Consider the following 18,675-nt stretch of genomic DNA (forward strand, 5'->3'; position numbering starts at 1 on the left):
ACGAAGACGATAACTCCTGCCTAGCATCCTAAGCTAGCACCACTAATAGCGACGAAATCTTATGCCAAGAGAGGGTAAAGGCAAATAAGGAGCTATGGTCTTATACTCGTAAAGCAAATAGTTCTAAGAAGGTAAGGGATAGGTTTCGCCATTAGATATACTATTGTAAGCATTATAGTAGCTATAAGGGCACTCTAAATGCTGAAAGATTCCGTATATACCTTAAAAGCCACGGTATAAGTGTTAGCTCTACGCCCCTAGGTCTAACAAAGAGAGCTTTTAATAACACGATAGTAGACGTCTTTGGTAGGAAAATGACTTTACAAGAGTAGCGAGACCTAGATAAAGAAAAGACCCTTTAAGTAGCTATTAAAGTACCTGAATTCAAGGAAGCCTATGCACGACTTATTACTATCCAAAACCTACCTTTCTCACTACTCAATTGGCCTGAATTTTGGGCTGTTATTCTGTTAGTCAACTATATGGCTAAAGAGACTCTTAAACTCGCGCGAAAAGACGTTCTAAACCTTATCGAATTAACCTATATCCTCTACCGCGAAGAGCTTATTAAAAAGCTTAAGAACTCCCTTTCCTTAGTCCACTTTTTAATTAATATATGGACATTGCCAGCAAACATAGGGTTCTAGGCAATTATAGTACATTGGGTAGATGCAGAGACTCGCTATACGGAGACTGCCTTATTATCACTTAAAGAATTCAAGGGAGCTTATAGTGGTGAGGAGCAGGCAGAGGTCTTTCTTTAAGTTATAAGAGAGGCTAGTCTAGAAGATAAACTCGGCTTCTTTACGTCAGATAATTATGGTTTAAACGACATTATGCTACGCTATATTACAGAGGAGATTAAGAACTTTAACCTAGTCCTTCGTTAAGTACGTTGCTTTGGCTATAATCTTAATCGTATTGCCCAAGCATTCCTTTTTGGATCTATAGTAAAGCAAGGAGAGGGACAACAGGACGAGGATAAGGCAATTGAGATAGCTATTTGGGATATTACTAAACTCTAAGACGAGCTTTAAGGTCAAGGATTATAAAGTAAAGAAGATATTACTAAAGAGTTTCGCAAGCATGGCAGTCTCGGTAAACTCTATAACTATAACGTCTTCTCTCACTCTTCTCCCAGTCGATTTTAAGCCTTCCTTACAGTAGTTGGCTGAGCAATTCCTATGGATAATGACACGCGGTAGAACTCCTGGCTAGATAAGGTTACTGTCGCTTTACAGAAGCGTAAGGAATTTATGTCCTGGACGGAAGATTACTAGCAGGAGCTTAGTGATAATATTCTTATAAGAGACGACTGGTAAGAGCTTAAAGACATTAGAGAAATCCTCTAACCTCTTAAGACCTGTACAAAGAACACAGAAGGGCATACTGCTACGCTTTATACGACCTTTAATAACATGGAATTCCTTATTTACCACTTTACCTAAATATAGGAGAGGTTTAAGGGTAACGCTTAAATAACTATAAGGTTAATGGCAGCTTGGTATAAGTTTGATAAGTACTATAAGTTCACTAATGATACACCCGTTCACGCGGTAGTAGCTCTTCTTTACCCCTAACTACGCGAAGCATACCTTAGGAAGGTATGGTCAGGCAAGGAGCAGCAGAAGTGGATTAAGCCTACTATTACTAAGGTTCAAAACCTATGGAGGGACTATTTTAAGCCGGAGAGCGTATAACCAGTAGATCTCGACTTAATTAAAGATCTAATTACACGCTTTGTTACTAAAATGACTATTTTAACAGCAACCGTCAATGAATTCGATGACTTTATTAAGGTATAACTCTAATAATCGCTTATTACTCTAGCTAATATCTACAGGGCGTACAAACCTCTATCGGCGATTAATTACCTCTTAACTAGTGGCTGGAACCTGCACGGCAATTTACCTATCCTAACCTTTCCCGAATGGCTATTACCGTCTTCAGTATCCCCCCAATGTCGGCTGGCCCAGAATAAGTCTTCTTGGGAGCTAAACATATAATTGCGCCAAAGAGAGTAAGGCTTAGAGTAAAGATGTTGGAGATAGCAGAGTTACTAAAGAGCTGGGTCCGTATTTTAAAAATAATAGGTAGGGTACCGTTAAGTGGCGTATTTACGAAAAGCCGCTTTATAAATAAGGCATTAAAGGTATTAGAAGAGGAAGGCGACGGCAATAAGGTAGTTAAACTACCTCTTAAATAAGATAGTTGACTATAGGCTCAACACTATAAATTACTCCTCCTGTTTATATAGTACGACGCCCAAGCTCTGCGCAAGTGCCTCTGTAAGGCGTTATGCTTAGCCTCTATTGCTATAGAAACCCCAGATTAAGTAAACAATGGCTTCGCCTAAGCTTATTAGTATACCTGCGAAACCTGAAACATATTGAAACGTTTCGCATAAAACTGATACGAAACGCCATGAAACTGAAACCGCGTGTCAGTTTCAGTTTCAATGTTTCTATACAACACTGTGAGTGTATTGAGACAAAAGATTGTTCTTTCCTATAGTAGAGGCACAGACTCGTCGTTAGCGCCACATCATAAACAATCGAGTCACCTTAGCAAACACAAGACAAATTTCTCTAAGCGGTCATATATTTGAATCCGAAATCTAGATGTTTTTGTGGCAAGATATGCAAAGGAGCGCGATGAAGGAATCAAATATTACATATATTACTCATTAAGCCTTTAGGTTATTGCGTGGCTGCAACAAATATATGCAACGAATCCGCCAAAAATATTACAAAAAATTCTATAGTAAACGCAAAGCCCAGAGTTCCAAAATATGTCAATGCCCAAATGCGCCGTTGGCTATGCAAGGTTAATGAGTGGACGCCCACCAATAACGTTAAAGGAGTGTCGTAAGTGGTTCATTTTATATTCCCTGCATCAAAATCGCCATGCTTTTCATCTACGCATACCCCGGCCCTTCAACGTAAACATTTCAAAACTATCAGATCATCACCAGTGATAACCTCCCGTCGGCTTTGGGCCAACGTGAGAAGAGGCGGACACCCACGTCGAGCTGGAGCTGGAGTACGCATAAGGAACGGAGCTAGCTCCAGTGCCAGTAGGTTTGCTGCTGTATCCGGTGCCGACAGACTTGCTACTGTATCCGTTTACGCTCAGCTGCGTTGATATTTGAACTGCTGCAGATGAGGGGGTCTTGGTGGTTTCCGGATACTTCGTGAACGTGACACAAGTTGTCGTGCCGCTCTCAGTGTAAGTGTGTGTCTCGTAGCAGGTGTGGCATTCCTTGGGTGGAGTTTGAGGAGCAACAGTAACGTAAACGGTGCTGTAGACAGTTGTCGGAGCCGGGCAGGTCCCTGAAGCAAGAGCGGTAGAAGTAACAGCAGCGACGCCGACAGGAGTAGTAGCAGCGAGGGTGGGCTGAGTAGTCTTAGTTTGCCATACAGTCACTTCAGTAGAGTAGATCTTCGTTGTGTAGCTTGCACTCAGCCATGTCGAATAGTAAGTGGTGGCCCCCTGGCTACCCACTGCTAATGAAGTTGGCACGAAAATCGGGGTTGAAGTGGTAATTTTTGTTGGATAGACGATCGAGCTAAGACCAGTTGAATGGGGTGTCGACGGCGTGGTCGACTGGTGGTGGCACCCTCCCTTGCATGATGTGATGGTAATAGTTGATGTAGTAAGAGTTGTGATGACCTGAGTGCCGGAAGTCTGCGTTACAGGGCAAACTGTAACGGTGGTATACGTGGTTAGAGTCTCCGTGCTCGGGCTGCCTGTGCCAGTGCCCGTGCCAACGACAGGTGAAGACCAGGGAATGTATGGCAGGAGCGAAGATGAGGGTGAGGAAGAATGATGACGGCCACTAGAGTAGGCTGCTGTTGAAGAAGCGGTGGCCCCTGTTGAGATGGGACCTACAGAAGTGGTCGAAGAAGAAGCTAACGATGCTACTGAGGGTGTCGACCTCCATGAGGAGCTTGCACCAGACGGAACCCAGCTACCATAATGTCGGGGCCAGTTCAGGACAGGCTCAGCAGAAGCCGCGCCGACCAAAGCAGCGAGGAGCAAGGATGCTGAATACATTATCGAAAAATAAGTCGAAATAAGAAATCTGAAGGTGAAGTTGAGTGTAGTGAGGAATAGATTCTGAAGCCTTTCTTAAGCGATGGACTTAAGGAAAATTCAGAGAAACGACTGGTTGTTCTGAACGTGGAATAAGAAAAGCGAGTGTAAGGTTGAGATGTATTATACTAAGGATGAACTTTAACAGATGCTGATGAATCCCAAGAGGACAGCATGGCATATGTACTTATAATCCACGCGACCACAGCATTCCGTCGCTGATAAAACGTGGGAGCGTTCTGTCACATTCCCACTGTGTCATCTTTGTTGCTGCAAATCCCTCTAAGGCAACGGCGAATACGGAATCGATAGCGTGGGTAGCTGAAGTGGGATTGGGTAAGCATTGGCGGGAGGAATGCACAGCCTTAACTATCGCGTGGTGGCAGTGACAGGGGTAACATTACTGAACACGGGTCTACAGTGGATATGTGAGTACCCGAAGAGGAAATCTTCACGCCGACATATGGTGAAAGTGAGAGTGGCTCGTTGAGGTGTGGCGGTGGAGTGATCAGAATATGGCGGTGCGTGCGAGCGACCATGCCAAGGCTGATGCTTGTCGGCATTACCGCGATATTTTTGGAATCGCCCAGCTCCTTGTGGATTAGCCTCTGGGTTCGCGTCTTTCTCGTAAGGCTGACAGTTTCTGCGCAGCAACGTTGCAGCGCCGCCATCACCGCATCACCACCCTATCATCCCATCAACGCCATCAACCCAGCTTGCCACAGATTGCCATAACGCAGCCTCAATACGAGCCGCAAAATTCTGCACGCAGCACGGAACCGCGGCTCACTGACCCTGCTGCGGTCGATGGCTGTATCCAACCTTATTTCGACACCTCAGCTCCGTGGCAATCAGCCATCAAACTTGAAGAGCTGACACCCCGTGAATCAAAGCATAGAATCTCTGTTTCTCATTCCGTATAACAGCTGTTTTGCGCTTGAAAGCCCCACGTTGCAGCGAGACGCACGCATCGGTCTTCCAATATTCCCCGTTTATCGTATCGCGAACCCGCTTGGCAACGAGAGTGGAGCCTGATATCCCAGCCCCGCAAAAAAGCAGACAGAACCAATTATTGACGACGACCTAAATGGCACCCTCAAACATGGCGCTTCCGTGGTAGCCCCTCGCTAAGTCTTATCAGCTTCCGGATATGGCAAGGGAAAAAAGCCGATAGAACCGATATCCATTTTAAGTGCACACACCGTATTTGGCACCCGCTAGCTCGGATTTCCTGCTTTTCATCGGAAGGCAAGCCGTTCGGAGCACGCTGGAGCATATGATACTTGCTCGACCTTTGCCACTTGTCTTACACGTCACGTCACGTCCAGAAAAGCATTCTGCTTATTGGGTTTTCATCACCCGATCCCTGACCGCCTCGAAGCGAATACTGTCAACCGCTTCGTGAGGGTTGATACGGAGGTAGGCGCAGAATTCTGACTGTGTCAGTAGTGTCTAGTACTGACTCATTCCGATTCGAAAGGACGTGTAGATTAGTGATCTATTTGGACTGGGTTAAAGTGGACTGGACTGGACTGCTAGCCTTGATAGGCAAGCGTTAGTCCTGTTTAGGAATGAGCTAAACTACAAGTAATTTGGAATGGAGTGAATTTGAACTCAAATCCACTCCACTCCACTCCAAAAAGATCACTGGTGTGGATTTATCTCAAGTAACGCATACAGAATCTCTAAATCCGGCATTAGATTACGGAAGGGCGTCCTGGAGTATTAACTGGGCAAATTTCGCTTTTTGGACGCGAAACCGGTCGGGCGAAATCGTCCGATAATCTTGCCTCTGGCGTGCAGCCTTAGTTACCCCTGAAGGGTCAGAGAATTGTTCCGTCAGCTCTGGTTGAGCGTCAGGGTTGGTCTCGGTCATTTCCTCATCGGCATCGCTGTGTTCTTCGAATTCTGAATTGAAGCTGTCTGTCGGACGGACAAGTCACTCATAAGAACTCTGTCGATTGAAGCTGGCTCTAGAAGCTCTCTATATACATGAGGTAGGGGCAAAAGACTGACGACGACGCTGACGACGATTTGGTAACTGTTACTCAATCGCCACAAGGTCGGTATTGCCACTCAGTCGGTGATAGGTAATGAATAGGTAATAGAAAATAGATAGTAAGACATAAGATGGCAAGAAACAGGGTGTGAGTCATAAGGTGGTACTTGACAGTGACCTCAACGTGCGACACTGTCCCACCCGCCTCAATATCTTCCTCGCTAATAAAAGAGTCAGAGTAGTACCGGCGAAGCACAGTGAGTTCCTCTTTGCTAGTGAACTCCTCATTGTTCCCGTTTGACTGCTCATGCCCGAGGGCAGGGACGAGCTCGTTGCCGAATCCAAGCTGCCTATTCCTCCTCACGATGCGTCTTCGCAAGAGTGCTGAAGTACGCTCCGGATGATGATCCCCGACATCCACATAGAGCTCCCGGAGAGGCAACTCTCCAGATAGAGATTCTGGGATGGGGTTTCCTCGGCGGTTCAAATCCTCAGTTATTTCCACGAACGAAACGAGCCATTCACGGGTCTCCTCATCCATATGCTCTATATCGGTTGCTGTGAGTGCTTGGGGATCTTGAAAGGTGCATGAGAGCCTTTCCTCGTTCTGGGTAGTTACCTGGCCTGGCGGCGTCTCCAAAAGATCCGTCAGATCAAGGGGAGAGTCGTCACGCCGCCGAAAAGCAAGATCTGAGCTCTCTGCTGAGTCTATCTCGCGTGAAGGCTCAATGGGCGTGATCGCTGCGCGGACCATCTGGAGAACAGAACCTACCTGGGGCTGCGTTGTGCTCTCGCTGCTATGAACTCGATCCTGGAGTGGATTGGTTAGTGTCATGAGATTCTCGTAGGCTGTGACCATCTCGTCAATATCTGAGCCTATAACGAAGGTATTGTCTTCGGCATTGTAGTCAGAATCGTACTCAGAGTCAGAACCATCGTCGCTCGCTCTTGCGGGAACAGGAGTGTCAGGAGAGTGTCCGCTTTCCAGCAGCATATCTTCTGTAGCACCGGGGCTAATAGAGCCTAGCATACTAGACAAAGATGCTGCTGTAGAACAAGGGCAAGATATTGAACTGCGGACGTTTTCGTTGAAGTTGTTGGTTTTCAAGGATATTTGAATGCGAATTTCTGTGTTGAATTCCAAATAGGCCAGCCGAATGGAACTTCCAAGAGTGCAGTAAAAGCTTTCCCGAAAGCTGACCTCGATATATATAATGGTTAGTAAGGTACAATGTGCGTTCATAGTACTACTGCAGGATTTCCGGAGCAAAATTGTGTAGAATGCCAACTGGAAAATAAAGGTTTCGTTTTCGTGGAGGCTAACAAGGCGTTGTGTTGCTTGACTGTGTTAGAACAAAGAATGGTATTGTCGACCTAGTGTCGATCACTAGTATATTAGGGTTAGATCAGGGTGCCTGTGACTCATCCACCGTGTATATATAGCCTCATTTTCTTTGTAGATTAATCTACACACGAGTTCGTCCGACAGGTATCTCCTAATGATGTTTGGGGCAAGGCATGGTAACATCTGAGAAACTCCACATGAACCCGAAAATAACCAGTTAGGAAAGCAGCACCATTTTGAGAGTGCTTGGGGGGTTAGTGTTAATAAGGCATGAATTCAATCCTTTTGCAAATGCTCATTGATATAATAGAGCTTGATGCCAGCGACGGAGTCATTGACCTATAAAGCTCTGAGAAATACGTCTTCTATATGTAGCTATTGATGGACTAGCAAAAGCGTATGGAGGAGAGCCATTGGCCACATGGAATGGCGGTACTCAAGGCTATCATCTTTTCTCCAGTTCGAGATAGATCAATTCACTCGTCTAATGCCGACAACTCTTGAGAGCCTCTGCTTGAGCCCGAAGACTGAATCCCGAACACCTTCCAAGTCTCTGACCAGGTTTTTCACACTCTTATTGCGAGTTAGTTAGCATGATGAACCCTGCCCTGTCCATCGACATCCTCTCGTCACTAGCAAACTCACAATGTACACGTACATTGCAATCTTCCCAACCTCCTTTGCAATCCTCCTCGTCACAAGCCTATTCAACGCCTCTAGCGACCGCACGACATCGCTTCTCGTCCTCAACCACATGACTCTCTCCCGCAGCCCACACCGCCTATGGCTCGTGCAGTAATAATCAGGCCAATCGATCCCATCCTCATCGAGGTACCCCTTCTCGTTACTCACTTCACCCCTAGGGTTCAAAAACGGCCTCTCGAGTTGCCGGAACTCGCGAATCATGTTCTTAACGGCATCGTTCATAACTCGAAGCGCCACATCCTCGCTTTCCACGTCCATGTGAGTGCGGACTCCATGACTCTTCTCGCGGCCGCGGCTCCGCAGACTCGTGCGGCGGTCTCGGCGCCGGACTTTACGTAGATACGCGCGCTCTTCTTGGGCGCCTTGCTTGAGGTTCCCAGGATAGGCTGTTATTTGGTGAGGCGCGGTCCAGAGGGTATTGAGGTTGTTCTAGAGAACGCGGAGGAAGGTCAGAAGGGTGAAGGCGAAGAAGGTAAATCCGATAATGGTTGAGGCGAGTGATATGGGGGGGAGTGTTGCGTGACTTGAGAGAGCAACACCCATCTTGGTCTGGATGCGCTACCACATGCGAGGTAATGGAGACGACGTAAGGACTAACCAAATGTATTCGGAAAGTGTGGGAAGAAATGGCTGCTGGTGTGGCTGATTGTGTGGCACTTCTGGTAAAGAGCTGAACAGCTTCTGATTGTCGAAGAAATGTGGTTTTAATTGGGTATATGAGCCGACTCAATGAGCGAAATCTACGATCTACGCGTAGTCCGGTACTTTTTGGCTCGTTTGACTGCAAGAGGTTGAACTTGCGAAGGAACCTATTCATTCCAATACAGTACTGCACAGCTTTAGTCCCATCTCAGTAGCTTCTCCGTGCATGATTGAGTGGACGTAAGCTTCTCCAACAACTTGATGGACACCGCTAGGGAGATGTCGCAAAACGAATGGGACCGGAGCTCCTGCAAGGACCCACAGTTCATCTCCCACTTGGGTTGATCGAGCCCCGGTCCCTAAGTATTTATTTTCAGTCTTGAATAGGCGCCGCATGCTTCCTCCAGCGATATCGAACTCGTGCTGCAGTTGGGCAAGTCCGATAGGAGAGTACGTTCCTTTGAACATGTTTGCAACGACATCTGAAAGTCTGCGCTCGTAAAGCTGGACGCCATAAGGAGATCCTGTAGGCTCGGAAGCAAGTAATGCGTGCCACTCTGGGTATGTTGATTCCGAAATAGGGGAATGATGTGGTTGAAACTCTACATCACTTGACCACGGCGTCAACCTGTGGCGAATCTGTAGATTGATGATATAATCGATGAAAAGTTCACCACAATGTGTCGGGGCAGGATAATGTCTCGAGAAGGAATTGGTGATCAAAGTCCTCCAGAGTACCTCTACTCGAGAGAGCTGTCTTGTCTCTGAACGAGTGCTCCGATAATAATCATCCAAACCAAATGCAATTCGGACACAACTGGCCCATGGATCAGTAGCGTCTTTAGACTCGTCTCGTAATGTTGAAATTTGATCGATAATCCCAAGCTGGTATCCTTGAACATGAAGACGACCTCTTTCCATTGATCCTATATCCTGTTTCCAGCGTACATCACCACTTGCGGACCAGTTACAGGCACCTCTAAATTGCAAAGGATATGGTTGTAGTCCTACGCTATAGTCCGGAACCCACGATGGAAGATTGGGAATTCGTGTGAGAGACTGGTCTTGTACATGAGAAAGCAATCTCAGGTCTCCGTATGAGATTAAAAAGGCTCGAGCCACTTGAAGATAAAGCTCTTGTACCGTCATGTTATAATCTGGCACCAGGGTATTTGGCAGAGCCTTGAACGGTGCTACTCTCCTATCTGCAAGACCAAGAAATGCGTATACTTTATCTCGAGCATCTGTAGACTTGGAGTATCGGTGCGTTTCTAAAAGAATACGCAGAGAAGGCTTCCGCTGTCGGTTTTGGCTTTGCAGTGCCAGTCTTCCCGATGCGGCTATATGCGTTCTTGTCCTATCGAGATACATTGCTGCCATTGCAATGTCAGCACTGGAGCTGAGAAGTCGTTTGTAGGCTCCTGGGGCTTTTTGGAGCGCAGCAATATGTCTCATCTTTTCTGTCGTCAGATGATGGTACCACCTAGTACTCTTTATAAAGGCTAGGGTCTTGGACAGCTGATCCCATGGAAATACTTTGTGCCCACAGACAAGTAATGCCGACTTGGCTAAGGCAATCTCTTGCACCACCCATGCTCTTTTAAACCAAGGACGATTGACAAATGCGATAAAGCCAAGCCAGTTGAAATAAGATAGATGCCGGACCTGAAGTTTCTTGTAGCAGTCATCTTTGTAGAAGTCCGTATAACCAACGGACGGCCATACTGTTTCTGGAATTGCAGATATTTGCTCAATTACTTCTATAGCATCTGCCGTGAAGTCATCTTCTTTCCCAAGCCATACAATGACACCCTGAGCTGCTTTGAATGTCTCAGCCATGTTAGCAACTTGCGCATTTCGTTCGGCAATATTCTCTTGATCAACGCAAAGTGCGTCAATCCAAACATATTCCTGCTTCGTGATTTCCTTTGTCGCGACTTTTGATTTGTTCAACATTTGGAGCGCATCCCTAAGGTTTGCGGTGACTAGTATAGTCCGGCCATCGCATACGATAGGATAACGGCGCTTACGCCCCGAAATCTCGCTGTCTGAATCGGTATATTGGGAATCGACACTAGACTTGGAAGTAATCATCGACGGTTTGGGCAATTTTTCCCAGCCTTTAGAGCTTGTTGCAGGGTACGATTTTGAAAACGGTGTAAGTGGAAAACCCCACGTGTAAGACAAAGCATCAAAAGCTGGCGCATCTCGAAGCTCAAAGGCCTTTAAAGAGCAATATATAGTTTTGTTGTCCGTAGATGGGGTGAGCTCTAGTAGGCGAATTGATGTGGAAGATGGCAATGGTTCGTATTGATAAGTTCGAGGCCGGAGTTTCGCTATCTGCGATAAATGTGACCGCACATTGAAGATATTCCTGGTCCTCATGGAATCTTTAATGGCCCATCAGGACTGATGACAACGGAAGGAAAGAATTGGCCATCAATAGCTTACGGAAGAGTGGTGCAACGTAGAATGGAGAGCGATGATAGGTCGTGGACTCGCTCTATTTATCTGCCTGATGAAGGGTACCGCTGTGGGGCCAAAACGCTCCAGGATGTGAGCCATGCAGGCTGAGAAACCCTGCGCCACTGTGGCTCGAGATCATTAGGATTCATTTCAAGAAAGTTAGAAACCATGGCTTGAGACACGAGAGTTCAGGGGTTTATATGAATGACTACTTCTGTCCTTGAGGCTGAGTTCATTGTGGAATGCATCACGCAGCTATGCTGATTAATCTCAATATTTCACCTAGTCTAATCTGTAGAATTGCTAGATATTTAGAAACCATCCCGAAAATTACGTTTTGGCTAAATAAGAAAGCTCGGATACTCGGAAGTCGGTCTACGATCATCGCGACCAGTAGTTGTACTTCATCGGTGGTGAGCACTGCAAAAGTATGTGAGAGGGCAGCCGCGCATCCGATTTAATCAAAATGAAGCTAGATGATTCTCTTGATCTCCAACGGTATTGCAGAATCGTCCGATGACGACCATCAAACCAATACAGGCACAAAGGGACAGAGGAGAAAGCCGGATGGGAAAAAAAATCGGCGTTGATATCTTATATTCGACATTGATTGACCGCGTTTACGAGGTCTATATATGGATCCCAGATTTCAAACTTTGCCAAGTCTGCTTCTGATTGGTTTAAAAAAAGTTGCGCACGGTAGGTCGTGGCAGAATTCACGCGACGAACTTCAAAACACCGAGTTCTACCAAAGCTCTGCAAAAGCTCTACCAAAAGCTCTACCAAAGGCTTTGCAGCACCTCTTCCCACCCAGTATACTGGCCATGCGGCGAACGGGGCATGCGGTGCGCGGGGGGGTCTCCCCCTTGAAGCTCTACTCGAAGCTCTGCTCGGGGCTTTACTCGAAACCCTATACGGAGCTCCAAAGCTCTACTAACACGCAGTACTAATATACTAGGAAGGTTCTTCAATTAGCTGTATAACCGCCCATACGATCAATCGCCGTACAATCGTCTCTACGAACGGCTCTACGAACGGCTCTACAAACGTCTACACGATCGCCCGTACGATCGCCCGTACAAACGTCCATACAAACACCCATACGATCAATCAATCAATCGATCAATCAAATGCCTATCCAATTAATCAGATGCCCGTACGAACGGCTCTACGAACGTCCATACAATTAACCAATCGATCAATCGCCCATACGAACGCCCGTACGAACACCCATACGATCAATCAATTAAACGCCCATACAATTGCCCATACGATCATCTGTACCCTATACACCTACATATGGCTCTATAGAAGCTCTACACGAGGCTTGGTAAAAGCTCTACCAAACGCCCCACTAAACGCCCTACTAAAGCCTCTGCAAGAGCTCTGCCCACGCAGTGAATTGGCCACGTAGTGTATTAGCCACGCAGTGAATAGAGCACGCAGTGCGTAGGGGGTCTCAGGGGGTCTCCCCTTGAAGCTCTGCTCGAAGCTCTGCTCGAAGCTCTACTCGAAGCCCTGCACGGAGCTCCAAAGCTTTACTAATACGCAGCACTAATATACTAGGAGGATTCTATAATTGGCCGTATAGCCACCTATACGATCAATTGCGGTATAAAAGGCTCTACAAACGTCTACACGATCGCCCGTACGAACGCCCATACTATCAATCGATCAATGGGTCAATTGCCTGTCCCTTAACACGTTAGGGTCCTCAGGGTAAGTGGTCCGTGCGGAGCACCGTTTTCAAAACAACGCGTATATCTATATAGAATTCAATCATCAATTATACCGCCACCATGCCTTCTAATCGTGCTAGAATTGATGTAGACCTTGTTCAGAAGACTCGATATAACGTTCCCCTAAATAAGACGGCGAAAATAGCTCCCCCCAAACCCTGGCCGTTGCCCAAATTCGAACCTCTCCATATTAACAATTAGGACGACCATGGCTCACCAAACCTCCCTTCTAACGTTAATATACACAATCTTTTCGAGTTATTTAGACTATCCTTTACGGATGAGATTATGGATAAGCTTGTAGAGTGGGTAAATAAGCCCGCGGAGCTCTATCCGCTAGACAAGGAAGCAGAATACCTATGCACATAGCAGCCAATATGTACTCTACGCGTACTTCGGAATGCTTATCCATATAGGAATTACTATGGAGCCGGCTATTAAAGACTACTGGAAGGATTTAAACATACATGGCAGCCTCATATTCCTGAGTAGGGGCATCGAATTTAGCTGATCCGATTGGTCGATCTTTATCGATAACCTGAGGACCCGAATTAACGTGTTAAGGGATATAGCATACAAATAGCCTCACAATCAAGCCCTTAAAGTTCTATATAAAAAGCTTCACGTTTTGTGGTCGATATTTTGATGAGGAAGGCCTTGGCAGAGGCGTACGTAGACTAAAAAAAACCGACCTCGTAGGTAAGCGGCCGGGCCGATGAAGGGTGTCTTGCAGTCTTGCAGGCCGAACAGCTTCCAGAGCCGAAGGGCGACTCCAGAGTTTTCCAAGGTGTAGCCACTCAAGTCGCTTATGGGTCTCTGCTGTTTCACGCCCTAGTCCTAGCAAGCGAAGACGAGGTTCTAGAACGCGCAATAAAGTTATCAGTGCTCAACTTAGCAAATCACCCGCGTACCTCGACAGCCCCTGCACACGGCCCAAACCCACAGGTCGCTACGCTCCAACCGAGGCGCACCTTTGCCCCCCGGAACTGTTCCCAGACGCCGTTGCTCGAGCGGCCTCCTCTCTTTTGCGCAGCTGTTTTGAGGCAAGGCCGCTAAAGCTAAAACCGCCGATTATCTATTGAGCAGTGAGACGGGAGACGCGGCGCTCTGAGCATTTTTGTCCAACAGGACACACCAAGACACACCAAGCACTAAGACACCTGCACGCTGCTTCGTGATGGCCCGTCAGACGGCTACGCTACGGCTTATACAGCATCAAATCTTTGCCTGACATCCTCGGACTGATATGCTAGACCCCGAATGATACTTCTTCTCCTTGTCGCCCTCCTTGCTCTCACAACTCCCGTCCAGCCGCACCCGCATTGGGCTTAGAGCCTGCGCAACACCACATCTCCCTCCCGTGCCTTGCGGTCTTCTTTGGTCTTGGGATCTCATTTCGTCCCCGTTGCTTGCAAGAGCTTCCTCCGCTCTTCTGCTCGAGGAATGGGAAGCTGACCGGTCTTCGCTTCATCTTGACCTCTTCACCTCTCGACCCGCAACCTCTGCCGCCCGCTGTGGAATCTCCGCCTGGCCTAACCAACGAGGCTTTTCGCCGCCGCCTTCCGCCGCTCCTGGCCGTCTCTACTCCTTTTTTCTCGGGCACTCTGGCACCTGTCAGAGCACTCGACTCGCTCAGATGGTCAAAATGCGGGTTCCCATCCGCGAACAGCTAGGATGTCTGGTCTTGCTTGCCTCTCTCATCGGTCTAGCGGTCATTGCTATTGCAACATGGGTAAATTTCATCCTTTTGCGGGCTTGACGGTCTTTGGCCTTGCCATGGGTAAATTTCATCCTTTTGCGGGCTTGACGGTCTTTGGCCTTGCCATGGGTAAATTTCATCCTTTTGCGGGCTTGACGGTCTTTGGCCTTGCCATGGGTAAATTTCATCCTTTTGCGGGCTTGACGGTCTTTGGCCTTGCGCTCAATGCTAACAATTCCGCGCAATTGCGTAGATTACGAACCACCATTTCGTGCTGAGCATAAGGTCAGTACGATTTTCCGGCTGCCGTTCACCTTTCCTAACAATTCCGCAGGGCGACACGGCTGTCCCTTACTGCATCTTTGAAGGCCGCTCAGCTATCATCGAACTTGCTTCTCATGCAGTCAAGCGTGAAGTCTACCGCAACACGAGTCCTAATTCAAACGTCCCTCCAACGCTACAACAAGGGCAACAATACGGCCGAAAACTGGGTTCGCGCACAAACAGACCTTGGTGCTGTATTTCAGGGCGATCAGCAAGCAGCGCTCCTTCTCCAGGCCCAGGTTTTCCCAATCAACAATACTGGTTTGGCTGGGGATGGCTCGGTAATAAACTGCACAGGCAGCTCTGCTGCTTCCATCGACCTGCCTTATAACTATCCGAATGGAACCCCAGTAACTTTGGGAGATCCACAATATGGGTTTCCGCCTGCATTGTATCCAAATTTCACCTTCGTCGATATTCAGATCAATTCCACTTTCAACAAGACAATTGCCGTTTTTGACGGTCGAACTATTGATATGAACAACTATCTCCTATTAGGCCCGTGGCTAGTCAACGAGACATTTTCATTGGTATCGATCACAACACCGATCATTAATAATACGTCTTCTATTGATATCCTAGGATGGCTGACTGTCGTTGTTGATGGAAGGCTGATCAAAAATGTCGTCGACGCAATAGAAGGCCTCGACCAGAGTGGAGTTACCATGCTGTTTGGTCCAAACAATGTGACCAACAAATTTCCAAATGGAGTCCTCTATAATTCGAATCACGGGGAAGCCCCGCAAGATGAATCAGTGCGGTTCCTATTCCCACCAACAGAACGCCCCGGCATTCCTGACAGACATTCCGCCCACGCGTATGGAGCTACAGATCCGCCGTTCGATTGGAACAAGTTCATCGCTATCAAGACTGGATTTACCGAGGATAATGGGGCTGCCAATAACGCAGGAAGCTTAATTTCAACCGAAAACGAAGAGGGTGCCGCCGTAGCCGTTGGCTATGCCGTTGTGAACACGAATCTGGTCGATTGGATGGTTATCGTCGAACAAACGCATACCGAAGTTTGGGGGCCCATTGTTCACCTACGAAACCTTATAATAGCTTGTGTTTTCGGAACAATGGGGGGAATGCTTGTTCTCGCTTTCCCAGTTGCCCATTTTTCGAGTCGTCCCATCCGGCGTTTGCGTGATGCAACTCGGAAATCCGTCACTCCCCTTGGCTACGGACCTGAAGATGAAAGCATAGGGTCACACCATGGTGACGGTGCCGAAAATGACGATGCAGCTACTCAGGTTGCTCGAAAGGAAGGATTCATGGAACAGCTTAAAAGACTGAGCACCAGACAGAAACTCACGAAGGCAGAGCGGAAGGAAGAAGCACGAAGAAGGCAGTTTCGAATACCCGGTAAAGTCAAAGATCGCAAGCACCTCATACATGACGAACTCACCGACCTCACTCAAACATTCAACGAGATGTCTGACGAGCTCATGATGCAGTATGAAAAGCTGGAAGAGAGGGTCCAGCAGCGTACTGCAGAATTGGAGTTGAGTAAGAAAGCTGCTGAAGCCGCTAACGAGAGCAAAACCTTGTTTATTGCGAATATTTCACATGAGCTCAAAACCCCGCTCAATGGCATTTTAGGCATGTGTGCTGTGTGTATGTCGGAAGATGACCCAGTCAAACTGAAGCGGTCACTCGGTATTATATATAAGAGTGGTGATCTCTTGCTCAATCTCCTTACCGACCTCTTAACTTTCAGGTAAGAAGATTTACTAATGTTGGTTCCGTGTATCGAAGAAGGAAGATTGAGTGTAATTATTGTTTTTGTAGTAATTTGTGCTGAGAAATCCTTGTGTTTTGCTAACATATAATATAGTAAGAATCAAGTTGGCCAACAACTTGCTCTCGACGAGAAAGAATTTCGGTTACGTGACGTCAGCTCACAGGTTCTTGCTATCTTTGAAAAGCAGGCCAAAGAGGGTGGGATAGGTCTTCGCGTCAAGTTTGAGGGCCCTGTTGATACGAATCTTGATGAGCAAGGCCGACCCATAGAACGTAATGACCTGGCTCCATTTGGCTTGGGACGCCTTAAGGATATGATATTATGGGGAGATCAGCATCGAATACTCCAGGTTGTCATTAATCTTGTGTCTAACAGTCTCAAATTCACTCCTCAAGGCGGATCTGTTGTCATCACTATACGTTGCGTTGGAGAGGCGTCGGTGTCGGACAGTAGCCGGAAGGGATCTATGCAATCAAGACAAAGCTCGATGCGGAATTCCCGGAACAAAGTTCGAGCTTCAATATCCGAAGCATCGGTAGCGATATCGACTCCAAAAAATATGGATACTGCAAACGCCATCAACGCCTTCGAGAAACCAACAGCATACTCTCACGTCATGGCTCATGAACGAGCTGTAACTCCTCCACCTGGAAGATGGCTTATGTTCGAATTCGAAGTCGAGGATAGTGGGCCTGGTATACCTGAACATCTCCAAAACAAGATCTTTGAGCCATTCGTGCAAGGCGATCTTGGTCTGAGTAAGAAGTTCGGGGGGACTGGCCTGGGGCTCAGCATCTGTTCTCAACTGGCTGGCCTTATGAAAGGCACAATCAATTTGAAGAGCGAGCTGGGCCATGGAAGTGTCTTTACCATGCAAATACCACTGAGACATCTCGCTAGCCGGGCCGATAGCACGGCCAGCTCAAGCAACATGAATCTGAACGATACAAATTTAAGGAGAAGTGTTTCGATGGACGAAACTCGGACACGAGATCTATCTCGTGATGACGCCCTTTCAGGTCGGTCTGTGCAGTCTGCTATCAGCAATCCTCCGAGCGGTGGACCTGTTGCATTCGAAGCGGATTCGAAACCCCGCCTGGTGGGTCTCAGCCATCCTTTTTTCGCTTCCAACCCACCTATAGAGTCGCCAAATTCCCAGATTGCCACAATGGAGCGGGTTACTGCAGAAGCTACCAAACGGGGTGATAAGGTTAAAGTTCTCGTGGCAGAAGATAACCAGACCAATCAAGAGGTTGTCCTTCGTATGCTTAAGTTGGAGGATATATACGATGTGACAGTTGCAAAAGGTAATTTCCTATAATCATCTCTGAAGAAGGATCTTTACGCTAACATTTACAGACGGACAAGAAGCACTCGACAAAGTTAAGGAGAGTATGGAAAGCAGAAATCCGTACAACTTGATTTTCATGGACGTTCAGGTATTCTCGATATAACCATTATAAAAACATTCAGCCATTTAATTTATGTTTCAGATGCCGAACCTCGACGGCCTTCAGTCAACTCGCTTGATAAGACAGTCTGGCTTTTCAGCTCCCATAGTAGCTCTCACAGCCTACGCAGAAGAGAGCAACGTAAAGGTAAGTTTCCAGTCCCTAAGCTCTATGATTATATAGGTTTTGACATTTAGCAGGAATGCCTTGACTCCGGCATGGACTACTTCCTTTCTAAACCTATTCGGCGACCCGCGCTTAAACACGTCCTGAAAACCTACTGTTCCCCAATTCCTGAAGAAAACGAAGCTGCAACAACACCACCGCCTGAGCAATCTCTACAATCGAGAACCAATGGGCAGAGCCCCCGATCGCAAATGCGGGGACCCGGTAGCGTAAACAATGCAGTTGTTGATAAAGGTAAGGACTCGCCAAGCATGTCGCCCACGTCATGACCAGAACGAGT

The 18,675-nt window shown here is 47.2% G+C and overlaps 4 protein-coding genes across 4 annotated transcripts; 1 reads left to right on the forward strand and 3 right to left on the reverse strand.

The window, feature by feature from the left end:
• Positions 1–2,759: 2,759 nt before the first annotated feature.
• On the reverse strand, positions 2,760–4,428 carry K441DRAFT_669369 (uncharacterized protein). Its single transcript, XM_067650132.1, has one exon. It carries the CDS (start codon positions 4,054–4,056, stop codon positions 2,968–2,970), a length of 1,089 nt encoding a protein of 362 aa, XP_067497737.1. The 5' UTR covers positions 4,057–4,428; the 3' UTR covers positions 2,760–2,967.
• A 1,629-nt stretch (positions 4,429–6,057) lies between these two features.
• K441DRAFT_323951 (uncharacterized protein) lies at positions 6,058–7,682 on the reverse strand. Its single transcript, XM_067641188.1, has one exon. It carries the CDS (start codon positions 7,335–7,337, stop codon positions 6,144–6,146), a length of 1,194 nt encoding a protein of 397 aa, XP_067497738.1. The 5' UTR covers positions 7,338–7,682; the 3' UTR covers positions 6,058–6,143.
• A 1,275-nt stretch (positions 7,683–8,957) lies between these two features.
• Positions 8,958–11,171, reverse strand: K441DRAFT_589700 (uncharacterized protein; the record flags this gene model as incomplete). The annotated part of the gene is made up of 2 exons (XM_067644780.1): positions 8,958–10,830; positions 10,885–11,171. 2 exons carry the CDS (start codon positions 11,169–11,171, stop codon positions 8,958–8,960), a joined length of 2,160 nt encoding a protein of 719 aa, XP_067497739.1.
• Positions 11,172–14,627: 3,456 nt separating this feature from the next.
• On the forward strand, positions 14,628–18,664 carry K441DRAFT_589604 (uncharacterized protein; the record flags this gene model as incomplete). The annotated part of the gene is made up of 7 exons (XM_067644777.1): positions 14,628–14,723; positions 14,944–14,975; positions 15,025–16,734; positions 16,852–18,065; positions 18,118–18,197; positions 18,252–18,356; positions 18,410–18,664. The coding sequence occupies 7 exons, from the start codon at positions 14,628–14,630 to the stop codon at positions 18,662–18,664; spliced, it is 3,492 nt and encodes a 1,163-aa protein (XP_067497740.1).
• Positions 18,665–18,675: the final 11 nt, after the last annotated feature.

This window comes from Cenococcum geophilum, assembly GCF_001692895.1.
Source record: "Cenococcum geophilum 1.58 unplaced genomic scaffold K441scaffold_70, whole genome shotgun sequence".
Classification (NCBI taxonomy): domain Eukaryota; kingdom Fungi; phylum Ascomycota; class Dothideomycetes; order Gloniales; family Gloniaceae; genus Cenococcum; species Cenococcum geophilum.